Below are 19646 nucleotides of genomic sequence, written 5' to 3'. Positions count from 1 at the left end.
AGCAGTTTGAAAACATGCAAATGTGAGATCAATAGGTACCGCTCTGGTGGGAAAGTAACGCTTCATGCAGTTATGCCGACCATATGACCTTGGAGGTGTCTACGGACAATGCTGGCTCTTTAGTTTAGAAATGAAAATGAGCACCAACCTCCAGAGCCGGACACGAATAGACTTAATGTCAGGGGAAACCTTTATCTTTACCTCGCCTACCAAAACAGATCCAAAGTGTGTCCAGCCTTATGAGTGGGGCCAGCTATCACTTGGGACAGCCCCATGGATGTCATTGAGGCCATGAAGTCCTGATCCGCACCTACAAAGGTTGATTCGCCGTGGATGCTGAAGTCTCCCAAAACCAAGTTTGGGAGAGTCCAAGACCATGCCTGAAATCAACTCCATCAGCACAGGTAGGGAGGTTGTTGAGCAGCGAGATGGCCAGTACACTAGCAAGATCCTTAGTCTGTCCCAATCACTTACTCTACGGTAGACACCTTCAAAATCCTCTGAGTAGGGCAAGGGGATCTTAGACATGGAGATGTTACTCCTATATATCACCGCAACCCCCCTCCTCGTCCCCCCAGCCTTGCCGGCTGTTGGGCCACGAAGCCTAGGAGACACATACACACACACACACACACATAGATATATAGATACCTTACTAGGTAGTTAGGTCTCTACTCACAAGTAGCAGGCACCAATCATCCTGATATAAGTGAATGGTCAGACCTCTTCAAATAATATATAATATGTATAATTATACCCCACTTTTTCTCTCTACAAGGAGATTCATATTCAAACGTGAACACATGTTCTGTTTCTATGGCTGTATATTTCTAGTTATCTACGTCTAATTCTTTGCTTTACTGGGAATTTTATAATGAACATTGCTATTTTATGACACTATACTTTAGGGTTCTTTCCGCCTTCATTTCAGTTAAAAGCCACTCAGGAAACAGCCTTGTTTAAATATAGTTAACCATACGATACATTTTTTATAAAAGCATGTACAAAAGCAAAAGGAAAACTGATGTGACAAAAGGGGAATTACAGAGAATGAAGCAACATGTACCAATAAAAGTATTGAGGGAAAATGTATATTTTGATTAAAAGGTTTTATTTTAAAATAAACAGTGCTTCAAAGAAGCTTACACTTCACAGAAACACACTCGAATCCCTGAGTTTGTGGATTAAATTATTTTCAGAGATTTGCAGTTAAAATTCTGTAAATTTTCACATTGTGTTTCACATTCTTTAATGGAACTAGCTTGCAAGTACATTTTGTACAGGATAAATTTCCCATGTATAGTAGGACCCTCATATCCACTGGGATATAACTGAACACTATTAAATCACATGACTTCCAGTCCCAGCATATCATAGTGATGCACTAGGATCTAAAGATTCCTATATAAGTATTATCTCTAGGAATTTGCTAGGTCCTCCAGTGCAACCCTATGGTAACTTCCAGAGAAAACATACTACAGAATCACCTGGAAAACCTAGCAAATTCCCAGAGATCATTTTTCCTCTGGTGTGGATAAGTGAAGCCATGGATATAGGTTCCATGTTTATAGGGATCTTACAGCATTGATCCCACTCTTCAAAAGCTTCTATAAAATCAATAAAATTAACAAGCAGTAAAACAACACAATAAATATATTTTTTAAAAACAGCAAAACAAAAAACAAGTCACACAAAGAAACCAGAATTAACTCTTGTAAAAAAAAACTTGGGAAAGCAACAGTTGGCACCTGTAAAATAAAGTGAGCACAAAGGCCCTGCTTTGAGCAACTCCTTATCCTAACGTCATAAAACAGCTTCTAAGGAAAGCCTCAATTTCCAGAGATATTTATCACAGAACAAGGTTGTAATTTAAGGGCTCCTTACATTACAAACCTTTGCATATTTCCTTGAGAATGAGGTGGAACTTTGAAATTAGTTACACAGCAAGATATTGCACTGTCCCAAAAAGCAATGACATTTTAAAGGATGAGAGGGCTATGTCCTTCCTGTTAATCCTAGAAATCTCAGGTATTGTTTCATTTCCTAAAGAAATAATTTTTTAAAAAGTCCAGCTTTCTCTAATCTGTTGTCTATCAGGTCCTTTGAAATGCAACTTGCATTAGCTTGACAAACTTGGCCTATGGTCAAGGACAGTCATCCTTTCACATTTGCTGGAATTAGACAAAAGTGGAAAATGGCTTTTTTTTGCTTCAGATAATACCTCTCTAAGAATTTCTATGTCCTCCAGCATGACACTATGTGAACTGGAACTGGAAATTGACCATAGAATTGTATGGAAGACCTAGAGCTTTCTAGAGAGGTGTTCTCTATATTACTCTCTAGGTCACATTTTAAAGGCAAGGCCTGCGGGCTGAATCTGTCCCACCATGTCATTTTATGTGGCCTTTCAGATTCTGGACTACATCTCTTGTATTCCTCATCATGAGACATCATTCCTAGAGCTAATGAGAGTTGTGATACAGCTCATCTGAAAGGCTGCAATTTGTTTTGTTGAGTCAGGAGAGTGGAGTTTGAATTTAAATACAAAGCCTTTGAATATGATGCCCTTTAACTTTTCTTCAACCTCTGGACCACAAGTGCTGTTGGGTTGCAATCTCCATTATCCCCAGTCCACAAAAGTGATGGGAGTTGTTATAATCGAAAGTGTTGGGAGTTGTTAAATAACATCTAGCGACCTAGAGTCGGTTAAAAACTAAAGAACACCAACCACTATGTTTTTATATATATATATATATATATATATATATATATATATATATATATATATATCTCCCTCTGTATCCACCCATGGATTCAACGGCCCTTTGAAGGAACCATAAGGCTGATGTGGCCCTCAATGAAAATGAGTTTGACACCCTTACTCTATGTCCTCCAGCATGACTCTAGTCAACATCCAACAAAGTTATACTGGAAGATGTAGAGAATCCTAGAACAAACTTTTTAATAAAATCTGCAAATGTCAGATCCACAAACGTGAAGGGTGACTGTAATTCAGATATCTGAAGGACACCAGGTTGGGGAAATCTGTCACAGAGAATAAACTGGCACATCTAACAAGTCCTTTTTTTCCATCAGCAAAGTAAAATTTCATGCAATTTGTTAGGCTTTTCCCTTCTCCTTCTTTTAAAGTGTCGTATTTAAAAAGAAAAATCCAAATTTTACAAGAACTGTCTTGTCGTATATACACAGCCCGTCAAGTAGTGCAATTGTTGATATCATTCATAACTAATCAATGCTGATGTCTTAATCCTAGAAGTACAGTAAAAACCAAACTCCACTTAGTGTTCATAGGACAACTGTTTCCTTTGATTGGCTTTCACTTTGGAAGAGGATATGGAAATTTCCATGAGGAATTTTTTTAAAAAGCTAACGGTTCCACCAGCAGTCATTTTTTAAAACAAAACTCCCAAAGGCTCTTCTGTCTCCCAGTTACATCTTTGACACTGATTGAGGACTAGTCGAGCTGCAGGTCAAATATCTCTTCTTGGCCTACAATTTTTTCCTAAAGAGAAAGAAATACATATTATAATTGCTAGTCATTTCCACAGCATCTTGATATGACATATTTTGTGCCATCTTTGAAACATCCTTTAGTCAGGTAAGAGCCTCTTCTAGCTAAAAAAATTCCTGAAATTGGGACCATGATGTGCAACTTGCCTGAGGAATTAGCAGTCTTTACAAAAGGCATGACTCAAGGGCAGAATCAAATGGGGAAGACTTTGAATTCTAGAATCCAGGCTAAATCTTTAAAGCTTCTATAATACAAGAAAGGGAACAGAACTCAGAAAAGAAACTCTACTCTGGGCAAATCTATCATGGATTTTTTTGACAAGATTTGTTCAGAAGAGGCTTGCCGTTGTCTTCCTCCGAGGCTGAGAGAGTGTGACTTGCCCAAAGCTACCCAGGGTGTTTCATGTTTGTGTGGGGATTTGAAACCTGGTCTTCAGAGTCATAGCCCAATGCTCAAGAGCATGGCTAAAGTCACAGGATAGATGCAAAATGAAATAGCCAGGGCCAGGGCTATTTTTACCCATTTGGAGATTCCCTCTCCAACCCCACAGTCCACTCTATGCATGTCTACTGCAATATTCCAATGCAATAGGTTCACCATCTGAAAAATCAGAACTCAATTCTAACCATGTCTGCACAGGAGAAAATTCCAGTGCAACAACTCCTGGTGTATAAACCAGAGCTCAGTCTCCCACAGATAAATTATTGGGCTTTACATAACCTCTTATTCCCAATCACTGGTCAGAGATAATAGCACAAGTCACAAGCTTGAGGGGAACTTCTTATGGACTACATTAAATTTGGTCTGCAGACTCAAACTTCACCATCCCTGCCATTTAAAGAAAAGAAGGGCTGTAGTTCTGACAAAAAAAGACTCCAGTGCTACATACCCATCCACCTTGCTGCTGCAGCCAAGGTATAAACATATCCATATACTGCAGGCTGTAGCCCATGAGAGTGTGTACTGCATGGCTGTTGATGCCGGCCACTTTCCGTGTCAGCTCCATGGTGAGAGCCAGTTTGGCCAGCTGTGGACTGGGAGCGCCAGACGTGGCGCGTGAGGTGAAGGCCTCCACCAGGCGAGAAAAACTACCATATGAGAGGCGGGTGAGGGAGTTGCGTAGAAACGAGTCAGCCTCAATCTGCCAAGGAAAGAAAAGAGCGGAAGGATGTAAGAACTTGCATGTGAGTGAACTGTAAATTCAAATTTGGAGGACCTGCTGTGCTAGCGTGGGAACTACACAACTCCTCAGATGCTGCATCCCTAGTCAAAGTCGCCAATGCTGAAGAATATTGGGATTTGTAGTTCAATGATACCTGGAGCACCTTACAAGTCTCACATTATCTTCGGCATTCATTTAGTACCATAATAATAATCACCATCATCTTTATATTCCCACCCTATCTCTCCGGAGAGAGTCAGGGCAGATTCCAAACACAAAAGGCAAACATTCCATGCCTGAAAACAACAACAATACACCCATAATAACGAAAATTGACAACCCAACATATAAACATAAATATGACTTAACTAAAATTAAATTTAAAATGAAACCTGTTATATCAGACATAAAACAAAACGTAAGCATCCTTGGATAATATACATAGAACCAGTCCAAGGGCTGATGTATATCCTTTCTCCTTTTCAAAGTTCATCTCTTGCTTGCACATTCTGTAGCCTACATGCAATCTAGCAATTTAGTGAAGAGTTACATCTTCATTATCCCTCTCCATGAGCTATGTTAATTAGGACCGATGGAAGTTGCAGTCCAATGTATCACAAAGGCCACACGTTCTCTGTTTCCATCCAAGACCACTGCTCCACCAAACAGGTTGGGTAGGAAAAGAAGAAGCAAACCCTGCTTTGTGTGTAAATACCCACTTTGAACAGCTGTCTACAAACATCTGCCTCTTCTACTGTGAGAGTTTACAACCAGTTCTTGTATTTTAAGAATAAAATGGACAAACTGCTGCAAGTTCAGAGGAGGGCAAACAATGAAATTAATCTGCCAATCTAATACTATGAAAAATAGTTCTAAAAGCCATGCGTGTCTTGCCTGAAAAAGAAAAGATTAAGCAGGGAGGCAAAACTTGCCCTCAAAACATTTGAGGCTGGTCTTGCAAAAGACGAAACAAACTCATATTCTATTGTGCTACAAGGCAAAACAAGAACTAAAGGGAGACAATTTCAATGACGCAACTTTCAGGGAAAAAAATCCTATCAGGATGTGGACTAATTCTCAAATGTGGATTCTTGTGCAGAGTGTACTACCCATGGACAAAAAGGGGAATAGAAGGGCTGGAGAAACCCAAGGTTTGCAGAAATCTCAAAGTTGTTGGAGGAGAATAGGATTCAAAATCTCCCATGGAAGATTGAGCACGTTCTAAGGCCACAGAAGACTAACTTTTATTGGCCATAAAAAGCAATAAATTGAAAAAGGCAGGAGAGAAAAGGGGATACAATGGAATAGGGCAGAACAGGAGCCCTTCAAACTGCAAGACTGCAATTGCATACCTTCGCATTGATGTTTCCAGCCTGCTCTTCAAGGAGAGTAATCAGCTTCTGGAAGATCTGCTCTTTCTGCTTCTCATCCAGTTCCACTGGCACTTCCTCTGAACTGACTGTAAGAAGAGAACATGGAAATTCCAAGAGGTAATACATATATGGACAATTAGAGAAGAGATGTAAAAAGAGGAAAAATCTACAATAGCCTGAGTTCAGTATTTTATAGACTGCCATTGATTACACTATGTAACATATTTTTGTTCCTGGGTTATAAATGTCATTTCCTAATTGGTTCTATCATAAAAACATGGGAAAAGGTTATTACACTGCACAAACTTGCAATACATCCTGCAGCACATTTTGCTATATCTCAATTAATATCTCATAGAGTCTCAACCAATTCAACATAGTTTGTGGCAGCTACAAAAACAAAGTTTTGGAGTACAACAACTACTTTCAAAGTAAGAACCACACAATTAAACAGGAAATAACACTTTCAAACCAGGAACAGATTTTTTTCAAATTTTGTTACATTGTATTATTTACTGAAGCCCATTTCCTTACCCGCTGGAACCTAATTTTAGACAGCTATGTCTACCTTTGTTGCTTTTGTCACCATGCAACACAACACCCCCCACTAGAGACCATGCTGTGTTAAGAGCAAGAAGAGAATTTGTCAATCCTAATCCCAGATCTTTCGAAAATTAAACTACAGTTTCCAAATTCCCTCATCTAACATGACCACTGGCCATGTTGGCTGAAGAATTTTCGCAGGAAAAAAATAATTTTTCCAAGCTCTGGTTCAAGCAATAACAAGGGATGGGGATGTCACTTTTTGACAGGATGAGAAAGCCTCATATTAAATAAATAAAGCCAGTACCTGGTGTGCTGGATCGTGTGTCTGTGGGAAGAGAGTTGAGCTGCTGTTTGGAAAGAGGCCAGGTTTTTGGTTTCGCGGGGCTGATCAACTGTTGCTGTTTCACCAAGTAGTCCAGTTTCTGGGCCACCAGTGTATAAAGCTCAGCACCTTCAGCATCATGATCTGGAATAAAGAACAGAAAGCTGTAAAATCAAAAAAGCACAAAACAAATTTGGGACTAGTGAGATATTTATTGCTAAACCATATAGCAGAAGTTAAGTGATTCTGCACTCAGATAACTCTTGCACCATGACCAATTTCTGTTGGTGAAAAATATGCTAACTTTGGAGTTACACAGAACACTCCAAAGGGTAAGAAGGAAAGGTAAGCAAAGAAAAAAGAACCACTTTGGTTTTACTAATTGTTTTCGCCTTCCTATATTTTGAATTGAAGCACTGTAAACAATTGTTCTTTAAGAATTGGCTGTTTGATTAAAATTTCTAGATGGATAATATTTTGCTAATAAGAAGCAGATCCTATACAAAAGTATTGCTTTTTATGTTCCTCCAGAGTATCCACACACTCTGCTCCCAGGGTAAGGGCCAGAATCTGTTTGGAAAGAGGAGTCAGAGAAATCTTTGGTTTGCTCATTTGTTTTTCTTTAGAGCAGGATTAGCAAAGTACAGATCTCCAAATATTGTTGGACTGAAAACTCCCAGAATTCCTCACAATTTGCTCTACTGGCTAGAGATAATGGGAATTACAGTCCAGCAATGGATGAAAGGCTATGCTTTGGCCACTCCTACTTATGAAAACAAGTTGATCATTCTGAAAACCTGTCAACCAAAAAGACATACGTGAACACAGTCAGATTGGAGTCTCAGGAGTTATGGCTGTACATTTTCAAACAGTTTAACACAGCCTTACTAAACATAAAGCCCTCAAGAAGGGCTGAACTGCAATCCCCATCATCCACCATCTCCACCGGACTGGGTAAGAGTTGTACTCCAATCATGTGGAAACATAAAGTCAGAGAAGAGTGGCTAGAGAGTGAAATTAGTGGACCACAACTAGTATGGTACACAATGCTGGACAAGGATTAGAAATACCTGGGTTAAAAACTCAATTTACCTGTAAATCTTAGATTTATTTATTTATCTACTTTATTTTTTCACAGTATAGGGACATAAGGACTCATGGTGTCTCAACATATTGGGGGCATCTCAAATATAAACAGGTTTGGAAAGTTTCTTCCATTATTATATCTTTTAACAAACTCCCAGTCAGCATGGGGATACGATGCCTGGGAAATTCTGGGGGCAGTCCCAAAGGTAATTTTTCCAAACTCTATACATTAGATTTCAACCAAAACTGCTTGGCAAGGGAAGAATCACATGCTATCTTAAGCTCTCTGGAGAGAAAGTGGCACAGCAAGGTGGTAATAAGGAAGACTACAATGCTGAGTAATTCAAACCCTTATAAAAACTACCTCTGAACCTTATCAGCAAAGCAACCATTTACGGATTGTTTAGGGCTTTCCAGTAATAAAGCAGTACAACAACAACAATACTATGCTTGTAGGTGGAGATACCGAAACCCTCGACCAGCATGGACTTTGGCAAGAAAAAAAAACCCCACTGTGCAACACCTACTCAAGAGGCGAAGAAAGGCTTACTGTACAATAACTCACTCCACCCATTTTGTGTATATCACTGGGTGAGGCATGAGAGTCGTGATGCTTCACACGGAAATGGTATCAGCCTCAGGGTTGTTGTGTGTTCTCCTGGCTGTATGGCCATGTTCCAGAAGTATTCTCTCCTGACGATTTGCCCACATCTATAGCAGGCATCCTCAGAAGTTGTGAGGTATATAACCTCTGAGGATGCCTGCCACAGATTTGGGTAAAACATCAGGAGAGAATACTTCTAGAACATGGCCATACAGCTCAGAAAACACACAAAAAGATTGTGATTCCGGCCATGAAAGCCTTTGACAACGCGGTATCAGCCTCATCTCTGGTTGTTCCTTACCAGCTGCCTGGGCTCCCTGTCGCTCCTCTGGTTGACTTCCACAATAGCAGTGAACAAGAGGCAATGTGTTTGGGCGCTGAGGGGGAGCAGAGGGGTTTGCTGTCTCCCCTGAAGTGGATCCTTTCTTCTTCAGGAGATTCTTGAAGGAGAAGCGTTTCTGGCGGGCCTTTTCCCCGGTTTCTCCCCCTGCCTTGGGCCGCTTTAAGGAGTCCTTGGAGGCAGTTGGGCTGTCTGGGGTTTTCTGCGGACTGGGTCGACGCCGCAAGAAACGCTTGAAACTGGTGCTGCAGCCATGCTTTTTCTCCTCCACACGGTTAATTTCCTCATGGACAGTGGTCCAAGTTGGACAGTTCGGGGCATGTTCAATTGGAGATCTGCAATATCAGGGAGGCACAAAGAATGGTGACCCAAAAGTTGTACAGGTTACCTTTTTGGACTACCACTTCCATACTCCCCCACTTAGCAAGGCCACTCATCATGCTGGCTGAACACTTCTTGGGAGTTGTAGTACAAAAAGTATCTTTTTAAAATTATGAATGTGGCCTTTTGATTCAATCGTCCAGTCTCTAACATACAAACACTTCGAAAGCATAACTCAATAAAAAAAATAGAAACTGTACATCACATAAAAAGTAGGCGAGCTAATTGACATGAACAAACTGGTAATGAGATCAAGGAGAAATCATTGGCCAACTTTAAAAAAGATTGGAACTTATTTATCATTTTCTATAGCACAGATGGAGGTAAACTTGAAACTACAAATTACAGGAGTATTATGAACTCCTCTACAGGGAGTAGGAAAACAAAGAGTAAAGATTAACAAACGAAGAGTGAGATAATAGTCCCAGTAGTTGGGTGACCAATATGTGTTTATTAGTTTAGGTATGTTTTATGTTAGGGTGATTATCTTAGATTTAGTTGAGTTAAAAGTAGCAATTTTAGTTTTACACATTACAATTTTAGTTTTACACATTACAAAAATTCCTTTTTGTCTTTTAAAAAACATTTATTTCTGAATAAAAATTAATTTAAAAAAGAAGTAGAGCAGATGGGAGTGAAGAGAAACATTTACAATTAAATTCAATATATATTTTTCTTTAACAGCAGTGAAAAGATCTGGGCAAAGAAAACAATATCTACTTACTTTACACGTTATTAGAAAAAAAATTAAAGCAAAGGTGGCATTGAGTGAACCCACTGAAAAAGGCATTCTATGGGGCACTACTGCCATAACGGCCCTGGTTCAAATCACTTGTTTTACCTTGCAAATCAGGGGATTCAGAGAAATAGCATTTTTAAGATAGTCTCAAATTTAAATCCATCTTTGCCCAAAGATCATAAGCTTCATTTCCCAATTACTTGTCCTTTCAAGTATAAATGGCCAGCCTCTTTATTTTCCCCAAAGAGAAGCCAGAAGAATGCTCTTGGTGCACGCCCTTGCAGTTTCTTTTACATTACAGTTCTTCTACCGAACCCGAAATCCCAGTCCAGAAACTGACATTTCAGGATTGTCTTCCCTTATAGCAGTGATTCTCAACCTGTCGGTCCCCAGGTGTTTTGGCCAACAACTCCCAGAAATCCCAGCCAGTTTACCAGCTGTTAGGATTCCTGGGAGTTGAAGGCCAAAGCATCTGGGGACCCACAGGTTGAGAACCACTGCCTTATAGCAAAATCAAAACCTACCATTCACTTTCCTGCATTTCATTTCCTTCTCAGGGGGAACAGAACATCATTCAATCTATTACTGACCTATACATATAACTTTGGGGGTCATGGTAGCTCCGGCCCACATGACCTGGCGGCCGTCCGTTGAGTGCAGCCCTTTGCAGGAATGCTTCCAGCACCAAGCGCGTTTCCTCTTTTACGCATTTCTTGTTGGGTAGAGAGCTCTTGGCCATGAAGAAGATGCTGACACTCAACAACAGGATAAAAATGTATTGCTTTCAATTTTATCATCACCCCTGGAAGGAAGAAAATTAAACCGAGCATACAATAAGTATTATTCCTATTATATAGTCACTCTTTTCCCCATCATCCCTTCTTCATTCTTTGGGCAACTGAAGGCCAGGCATACATACTTCTTTACACTAAGGGCTTTTCAGCCATTGCCAACCCAACCAGCTGGCAAGAATCATATGATTCCAGAAGCCTTTCAGAACAGCTGCCTACCAAAGACAAGGCTCCCTCTTCATCAACACAAATTAACACAATCCAAACTCACACAATTGAGGTCCAATTCGTGCCACAGAGAGCACTGTTTTTGCAGTTTTAGTAAACTTTTCCCATGTTTTATGAGAGAACCAATTAGGAGATGACATTTATAAACCAGTAACAAAAAATGTGTTACATAGTGTAATCAAAATAAACATCAAGGGAACCACTGACCGCACAGGGAAGCTGATGAAGTAACATAACCTACAAACTATCTACAGACCCACTAAGAAAATCCAACAAATGCTATGTTCAGCAAAGGACAAGAGGGATCCTCTCATCTCTGCAGGAGTCTACCATATATCATGAATCTGTGGGCAAGTCTACATAGGGACCACCAAATGCAGCATTGACCAAACACAAATCAAGGAACACAAAAGGTACTGCAAACTAACTCAACCAGAGAAGTCCACCATAGCAGAGCATTTGATGAACCAATCTGGACACAGCATATTACAGTATTTGAGAATACAGAAATGCTGGACCATTCTAACAACCACCATGTCAGACTATACAGAGAAGCCACTGAAATCCACAACGTGTGGACAATTTGAACATAAAGGAGGAAACCATGAAAATGAACAAAATCTAGCTACCAATATATAAAAAACTCTAAAATCAGGACAGTAAATAAAGAATAACACTCAGAAGACAGGGGATTCCTGACAAGGATCAATCAGGGCCAGCTAACACCTCCCAACAAAGGATCTCCCCAACAGGAAGCAGCCAGGCTCTGAATCTGCAAATCCATTCAATGCTAATCAAGGTGGCCAACTGCAACATTCACACTTGTCTCAAGTAGACAAGAGTTTTTTCTCCCGAGGGGGGAGCTGCGCATGCGTCAACGAGAGTAGACGTGCCTAATTGCTCTCCTAACTATAAAGGCAATTAAAGCCTCAAAAAGCCCATAAAGGGTCATAAATCTCTCCTTAACTGGAGTCCGGATCAAAGGAGAAAAGAGAGAAGGCTGGGAGGTCACAATCAAAGGTGACTGAAGCCATAAATCTCAGAATCCAAACAGAAGTTCGGACAACTGTGAGTATGGCGGACAGAAAGGAGAAGGAAGGGGAGGAAGAAAAATTGAACAAAATTATAACTACATTGGAACATCTTAAATTAAACATGGAGATTTTAAGACAGGGAAATGAGCAGACAAGAGAGCAAATCACACAAATTAATAGCAAACTCGGGCTGATAGAGAATAAAGTGGAAGAATGCCAAGAAAAGTTTAAGGAGGCAGCAGCGGAGATCAGAAGACAAAAAGGTGAATTAATCACTCTGAGAGACATTAATAGAAAACTTCTAGATAAAGTTGCTGACCTCGAGGACAGATCCCGAAGAGCCAATCTGCGTTTGAGAGCAGCAGGAGAGAGTCTTCAGATAAAGGAGAATCTGAAGGGAGTTATAGCTGAGTGGCTTGCAACAAATGCTCAGGTCCCATCGCAAGGAATCGAGAGGATACATTGGGCTTTCAGAGGAGGCAGGAAACCCAAGGATATTTTGATACGGTTCACAAGGGAGGCTGAAAGGGACATTGTTTATCGAAAATTGAGGAAAATGAAGAACCTGACCTTGGCTGGCAGTAAAGTATGGCCACTCCTGGATTTATCTTCAGAGACATTGGGAAAGAGAGCAGAAATGAGGGAAATTACAGGAACTTTGGAAAGGAAAGGACAACGTTATACCTGGGCTTTTCCAGCCACCCTAATTGTATATAAAGACAATAAATTATATAAAGCTTCCGACTTGGAAAGTGGGAGGAAAATGCTTAAACAGTTAAAACTGGATACAGACGGAAAAGAAACAGACGGTCTGGAGGAGGAATCAGATAAGACCAAGGACAAGCCGACTGGACAAGAAGCATCGAGGGAGCTGGAGACTGCAGAGAGAGGCGGACCAACAGAGACAGACTTACTTCAGAGTCTATTTGCAATGGGAGATCCAAAGGACAGGGAAGAAAAGAGAACTTTAAGGAATTTGAAGGACCTGGATTTAGAACAAATTAAATCTATAGAAAAACAATTAAGAGATCTTAAAAAACAGAAAATTAGAGAGGAGAATAGAAGAATTGAAACGAGATCTAGTACAGAGACTTAAGAATGAACAGCCTAACATTTGTGGAATAATGAAATTTGGACAAATGGGGTTAAAGGGGTAAAAGATGATGCAGGAGGGGAGAGCAGTGGATGGCAACGCAGTCACCCACCGGTGGGAGGGAGTCTGGGAATGGAAGAGAACAAAGGGAAAACTCTTTCAGGTCTCCCTCTGATGGGAGGAGGGAGAGGTCTGGACTCTGGGGGGCATGGGGGAGGATGGGAAGACAAGCAGACAGGGGAAAGAAACTACAGGAGGGTAAATGCAAATAATACCTGGTTATGGGTGAAGTAGTAATAATGTCTCATAATGTTAATGGTTTATCAACTCCACAAAGAAGGGCAAAAGTTATGAAAATGGTAAAGGATTATAAAGTTGGCATTCTGCTTTTACAAGAATGTCATAAGAGAAAGGACCATACTCCATTATTTAATGATAGGATTTGGGGACAGGTGTATGAATCGAGAGGTTCAAATAGAGCACGGGGTGTGGCAATTTTAATTAAAAATACAATAGACTTCCAAGTGGAAATGGTAAAAAGGGATTCAGATGGGAGATGGGTAATGATTAAAGGGAAAATTGAAAAAATTAGAATCACTTTAGTGTGTATATATGCCCCAAACAAAAATCAAAAAAAGTATTTAAAAAAGCTATTTGGGGAAATTGATAAGTTTGCACAAGGAGAAGTGTATTGTGCAGGAGATTATAACCTGGAATTGGTAACAACAAGGCAAAATAGTAATAGAAAGTTAAATATAAGGGAATACAACATGAATGATTTATTAGAAGGGGAACCAGAGAATAATAGATGGACATATTACTCGGGAAGACATGACACATATAGCAAAATAGATTATATTCTGGGGAAAAATACAAACCAATCAGTGATTCTAGAAGCAAAAACACTTCCAATACATTTATCGGATCATGCACCATTAAGAGTAAAAGTAAAATTAGAAATAGAAAGAAAAGAAAGAACCTGGAGATATAACACAGTTTTAAACAGTAGAGAGGAAGAATATGAAACAATTAGGAAAGAAATAAATAAGTATTTTGAGACCAATGACAATGGACAAGTAACTAAAGATATAATTTGGGATGCAAGTAAGGCAGTGATAAGGGGTCACTGTATAAGTTTAGAGGTAAATCTTAGAAGAAGATGGAGGAATGAACAGGATAAGAGAATAAAAGAAATAGAAACCCTGCAAGACAAACATAAAAGGACTAAGGATAGACAGATTTGGAGAGAGCTAAAGGAGAAAAAAAACCAATTAGAAGCATTTGAGGAAAGGAATATAATAAATAAATATCTATACGTTAAAAGCTATTCCCAAAGTTGGAATATAAAATCAATGAAGAGGATGGCTTACTATTTGAAAAAGAAAAAAGAAAAAACATGGATAAAGAGATTGAAAGACGAAAATGGGAAAGAACAAGAGGAGCAAAGTAAGATTAGGGAGATAATGGCAAAATATTATAAAAATCTATATAAGGAAGAGAGGGTAATGCAAGGGAACTTAAATATCAGAGAAAAAATTGCAGAGGAAGACAGAGAGTTATTAAACCAACCAATAACGCAAGAGGAAACAATAAGGGCAATTAAAGGGTTAAAGGGAGGCAAGTCACCAGGGCCAGATGGATTTCCAGCAGAATATTATAAAGCATTTATGGAAGAGTTGGCACCACACCTAACAGAATTGTTCAATGAAATATACACTAAGCAAAAAGTCCCCCTAACATGGAAAGTATCAGAAATTATAACTATACCCAAAAAGGGGAGAGATTTAACACAACCAGGGTCATACAGACCCATTAGTCTATGCAATCAAGATTATAAAATATTTACAAAAATTTTAGCAAAAAGATTGGAAACAATAATGCCAAAAATAATCAAAGAGGATCAATATGGATTTGTGAAGGGAAGAAAAATTGGGGATCCAATAAAAAATGTAGTAATTGCAATGAATCATGCAAATTCGAATAAGAAAAAAATGGGAATTCTCAAATTGGATGTTTACAAAGCATTTGATAAAGTCAATCACAATTATCTGTTAAGATTATGTCAACAGTTGAATATGGGGGAAAACTTTTGCAAAACGCTGCAACAATTGTACAGCAACTGTAAAGCAAAAATAAGGGTGAATAATGGAAGGACAGGAGAGATACCAATTTTAAATGGTACAAAACAAGGTTGTCCATTATCCCCCACTTTATTTGTAATAGCGATAGAAATGCTAGCTGAAAGTATCAGGAATAGCACCAATTGGACAGGGTACAAAATAGAAAAGGGAGGAGGACAAAAGGAAGAAATAAGGCTTAATTTCTTTGCCGATGATGCAATGATTATTACAAGTCAACCGTTAATTATGGTAAAAGATATTATTAAAAAACTGGAAGAATTTAAAAATATATCAGGACTATTCGTTAATATTAAAAAGTCAGAGATACTATGTCTTAATACCCCACCAAGGGAACAACTGGAGATTAGGAAAATATCAGGGTTAAGATTAGGATTAAAGAAGCTGAAATACTTAGGAGTATGGATATATAAAAACCCAAAGAGTATAGTCAAGGGGAATTATAAACAAAAATGGAAGGTAATAGAGAAACAGTTTAAGAATTGGGAAGGAAAAACATTAACAAGAGTGGACAGAATAAGGGCACTAAAAATGTTCATAATACCAAAATTGACATATTTATTTCAAACATTACCGAACACAGTAGATAGGAAGACACTAAAGACATGGGACAGGAGAATAAGAAAATGGGCAGTCGGAGGAAAAAGGCCCAGAATAAGGGACAAATGGTTAAATGCAAAAGAGGAAGAGGGAGGCTGGGGGATTCCAAGTTTAGAAGTCTATCACGATGCGTTTCAAATCCAAAGATTATTGGAAATACAGTATACTAAAAAAAAATGGGCAAATATGGAGAAGATAATAAATAATACTAAAGAAAAAGAAATAATATTTAGGGAATGGAGTAGGAGAGAAGAAGCAGAATTTAAGGAACCTTTTAAAGGAACAATAAAAGTGTGGAAAAAAAGAAAGAAGAAGCTAAGTCCAGGCAATGAGAATAAGATGGCAACTATATGGCAAATTAATTACAATAACAACGAAATTATAGGCAGAACATTGAGATCAATTGAAAGTAGAGGGAAAAGGTTAGTGGAGGATTTGTACACAATAGATGGAGACCCTGTAGAACAAAAAGAAATTCAGAATTGGATAGGATCAGGGAATTGGATTCAAAGCTGGGCTATAAGACAGGAAATTTTTAGATTGAGAGAAAAAATTAGAGAACAGGACAGTCCATTTGAGAAGGCGATTAGGAAATGTTTGAGAGAGGAAAAGAAGGTGGCAGGAGATCTGTATGAACAAATTATAACGGTAAAAGAAGAAATAGTAGAGGAAATTTTCCAAACATGGAGAATGGACATGGAAATTGAGAGGGAAGATATACAAAGGGAAATAAGTAATATAGCAAAAGAAAAGTACAATGTATTAAGGGAAGCAAGAAGGAAAATGTTACAAAAATGGTACAGAACCCCTGCACAACTTTCACGGTTTTTACCAGGGATGAAAGATAGGTGTTGGCACGGTTGTGAACAAAGAGGGGTGTTCAATCATATGATATGGGAGTGCGATCGGGTGCAAGAATACTGGAGAATGATTGAAGGAGAAATCAATAGAATGCTAAATCTACAAATAGTAATAGTTAATAGAAATGTACTACATGCAAGGATAACAGAAGTGAAGAATATACAAAAAGAAAAAATGATTGACAAATTAATAGCATGTGCACAAATTGTTTTAGTGAGCGGTTGGAAAGATAAAACAAAATGGACTCTGACGAATTGGTATAAGTATATAATTGATATGTTAAATGTAGAAATCACAAATTGCAAATGGAATAATATAGATAAAATTGAAAATATTGCAATAATCAAGGGGATGTGGGAACCAGTTAAGAACTATTTAGAGAATGTACTAAGATGTGGAGTGGAAAAATTAAGATTGAGATTGATATTTCAAATGTAACTTCTGTAGTTTGTTGTATAAAGTGTATGTACAAGGAGGGGAGGGTGGGAGGGTGGGAGTGGGATAAGATGACAAAACAACAATAAAAAAATTAAAAAAAAAAAAAGACACAACCTAAAAAAAAAAAAAAAAAAAAAAAAGAGTTTTTTCTCCCACCCTGGACATTATTCCATAGATATATAAGCCCTGCTTGCCAAGTTGTCAACAGACCTCACAACCTCTGAGAATGCCTGCCATAGATGTGGGCAAAACATCAGGAGCGAATGCTTCTGTGACATGGCTATACAGCCCGGAAAACTCACAGCAACCCAGAAACAACTGTACTTTATAGTACAGTTTTTTTTACAATATATTTCAACTTTTACAATATATTTCAATATCCTGTAAACTTTTACTCCTCGTTTACTGACATGCACACTTTTTCACAGAGGCAGTGTGATCCTTTCTACTCACTGAGTTCGATGAGATTCACTTACAGGTTAACAGAAATACATGGCTATAGTATAGCCCCTGGATGACTGCTTTCATCCTTTTTTACTCTCTCTACCTTTTCCCATTCATTTACTTTTCCAGGGATCTCTCTCTCTCCTCCCAAAAAACTCACCCTTTTGGGGATGATGAATGGATCAAGTTAGATTCCCATCATGTTAGAGACAGTCGGTCGTCACTCTCCTCTTTCGATCGCAGTTAGTCCCCAACCAGGAAAGAAACACAGCTACTCACCTGAAACTTTTAAAACTCCTCCAAAGAAATTCGAAACTCCAATGTCAGCTCTACGCATGCGTCACTCACTCTCTGCTGCCGGCGGCAGTTTCATTTCCTCCTTCTTCGGAGGGAGAATAAGGGGCGTGGCTTCGGAGAGGCCCCGCCCCTGTGTTATTAAATTGGATCAGCCCTATAGAAAGAACGTAGATGGACAGTTCTTTTGCTCAATGCGAAGGGATTGTGGGAGTTGTAGTTTTACAAGATCTTTATTTAGCCCCATGATTCCATACCATTAAGCCAAGTGGTGTCAAACTGCATTAATTCCACTAAGTAGATGCACCCAAGGGCAATATGAAACTGAGCATTCATGGATCACTTCCTCCAAATGCAGTTTCCCAAACATTAGTCTTCTAAATGTTTTGGACTCCATCCCCCAGAATTCCTAGCCCTTGGCCAAGCTGTCTGGGACTTATGGGAGTTGAAGTCCAAAAAAGACCTAGAACTAGGGGATCACTGGCCCAAAGGCGCCTGATGCCCTCTAATCTTGGCAGCTAAGCAGGGTAGGCCCTGGTTGGTACTTGGATGGGAGACGGCCAACAACACCATGCCCTGTAGGCTATATTTCAGGACCCTTTTACACTGCCATATAAAACCCAGATTATCTTTCAGATGAATTATATGGCAGCATAGACTCACATAATACAGTTCAAAGCAGATAAAATAGATTATCTGCTTTGATAATCAGGATTATATGGCATTGTAAAAGAGACCTCAGGGACTACGACTTCGGATGCATTTACACTGTAGAATTTAATGCAGTTTGACACCACTCTATGGGATGGTATACTGGAAGTTGTGAAGTTTGGTGAGACGCCAGCAATCTTTGACCCCATCTACACTGCCATATGATGCATCTTGAAATCACATTACCGTATATGGTCAGTGTAGGACTCATATAGTGTAGGGTAGATGGGGCTTTTGGCAGAGAAAGCTATAGGCCTTGCATGATTCCATAGCGTCCAGCTATGGCTTTTAAAGTATTGTCAAACTGCATTAATTCTACAGTGTAGGTGCACCCAAAATCCAACACGGAATTATATGGCAGTATGGACTCAGATAAGCCAGTTCAAAGCAGATATTGTAGATTATCTACCTTCGTATGATAACCGTCGCCCCCGCTTTCAAATTAATTTGAAAACGCAGCAGAGAGTTCCATAGATTACTCTCCGAAAGAACGGAGCGGGACCGCAACAGACCACTATTAAAAGACCTTTTTTCCTTCATTTTCCCTTTCCCTGAACTATGTAACAAATCCCCCCAATAAAAGTAGCATTTATTTTAACAGTAACACTCTCTACCTGGTTATTTTGTATCTCCCTCTGACTCCTTCCTTTTTGCATGCGGTTTCTCTCCCTCCCGTCCTTTAACTCCGGCTGAGGTTCTCCGCCATAGATTAACATGGCGGACGATATAAATTGGCTCATATCTCTATCAAAATTACCCCTAGAACGCTCCTCTTTTAGTCTTAACCCTTTCTAAGGCTCCTGACTCGAAGACAACCAGCAGACCCGGAATCGGTCCAGTTTTCGGCATCTCAACAGCTGACTGTCAAACAGAACCGCGTTTCTTTCCAAGCCAAGTTGCTGCTTTATCCCGGGGTTTTCTCTCCCCGC

General features: G+C 39.2%; 1 protein-coding gene across 3 annotated transcripts; it reads right to left on the bottom strand.

The window, feature by feature from the left end:
* Window positions 1–1090: 1090 nt before the first annotated feature.
* On the bottom strand, window positions 1091–18162 carry bcl2l12 (BCL2 like 12). 3 transcript variants are annotated; one of them, XM_008113581.3, is made up of 7 exons: window positions 17992–18162; window positions 10676–10887; window positions 8927–9300; window positions 6918–7079; window positions 6047–6153; window positions 4422–4673; window positions 1091–3523 (listed from the first exon to the last, which is right to left on the bottom strand). In XM_008113581.3, the coding sequence occupies exons 2-7, from the start codon at window positions 10822–10824 to the stop codon at window positions 3476–3478; spliced, it is 1092 nt and encodes a 363-aa protein (XP_008111788.2). In that variant the 5' UTR covers window positions 10825–10887; window positions 17992–18162; the 3' UTR covers window positions 1091–3475. The 3 variants fall into 3 exon arrangements, with proteins under 3 accessions (XP_008111788.2, XP_008111789.2, XP_062839804.1); XM_008113582.3 differs by lacking the exon at window positions 17992–18162 and adding an exon at window positions 17873–17982; XM_062983734.1 differs by lacking the exon at window positions 17992–18162 and having other exon boundaries at window positions 10676–11951.
* Between the last annotated feature and the right edge of the window lie 1484 nt (window positions 18163–19646).

Source organism: Anolis carolinensis, chromosome 6, assembly GCF_035594765.1.
Source record: "Anolis carolinensis isolate JA03-04 chromosome 6, rAnoCar3.1.pri, whole genome shotgun sequence".
Classification (NCBI taxonomy): Eukaryota; Metazoa; Chordata; class Lepidosauria; order Squamata; family Dactyloidae; genus Anolis; species Anolis carolinensis.
This window is presented reverse-complemented; position numbering and strand designations above follow the sequence as displayed.

What these genes read in the sequence shown, in the direction of transcription:
- bcl2l12 (XM_008113581.3), bottom strand. Translation starts at nt 10,824, where the DNA reads ATGGCCAAGAGCTCTCTACCCAACAAGAAATGCGTAAAAGAGGAAACG. An exon ending in CCCCAAAGTTATATGTATAG is followed by an intron (nt 9,301 to 10,675) that starts GTCAGTAATAGA and finishes CTGATATTGCAG; the next exon opens with ATCTCCAATTGAACATGCCC. An exon ending in CTGGAAACATCAATGCGAAG is followed by an intron (nt 4,674 to 6,046) that starts GTATGCAATTGC and finishes TTTCCTTGGCAG; the next exon opens with ATTGAGGCTGACTCGTTTCT.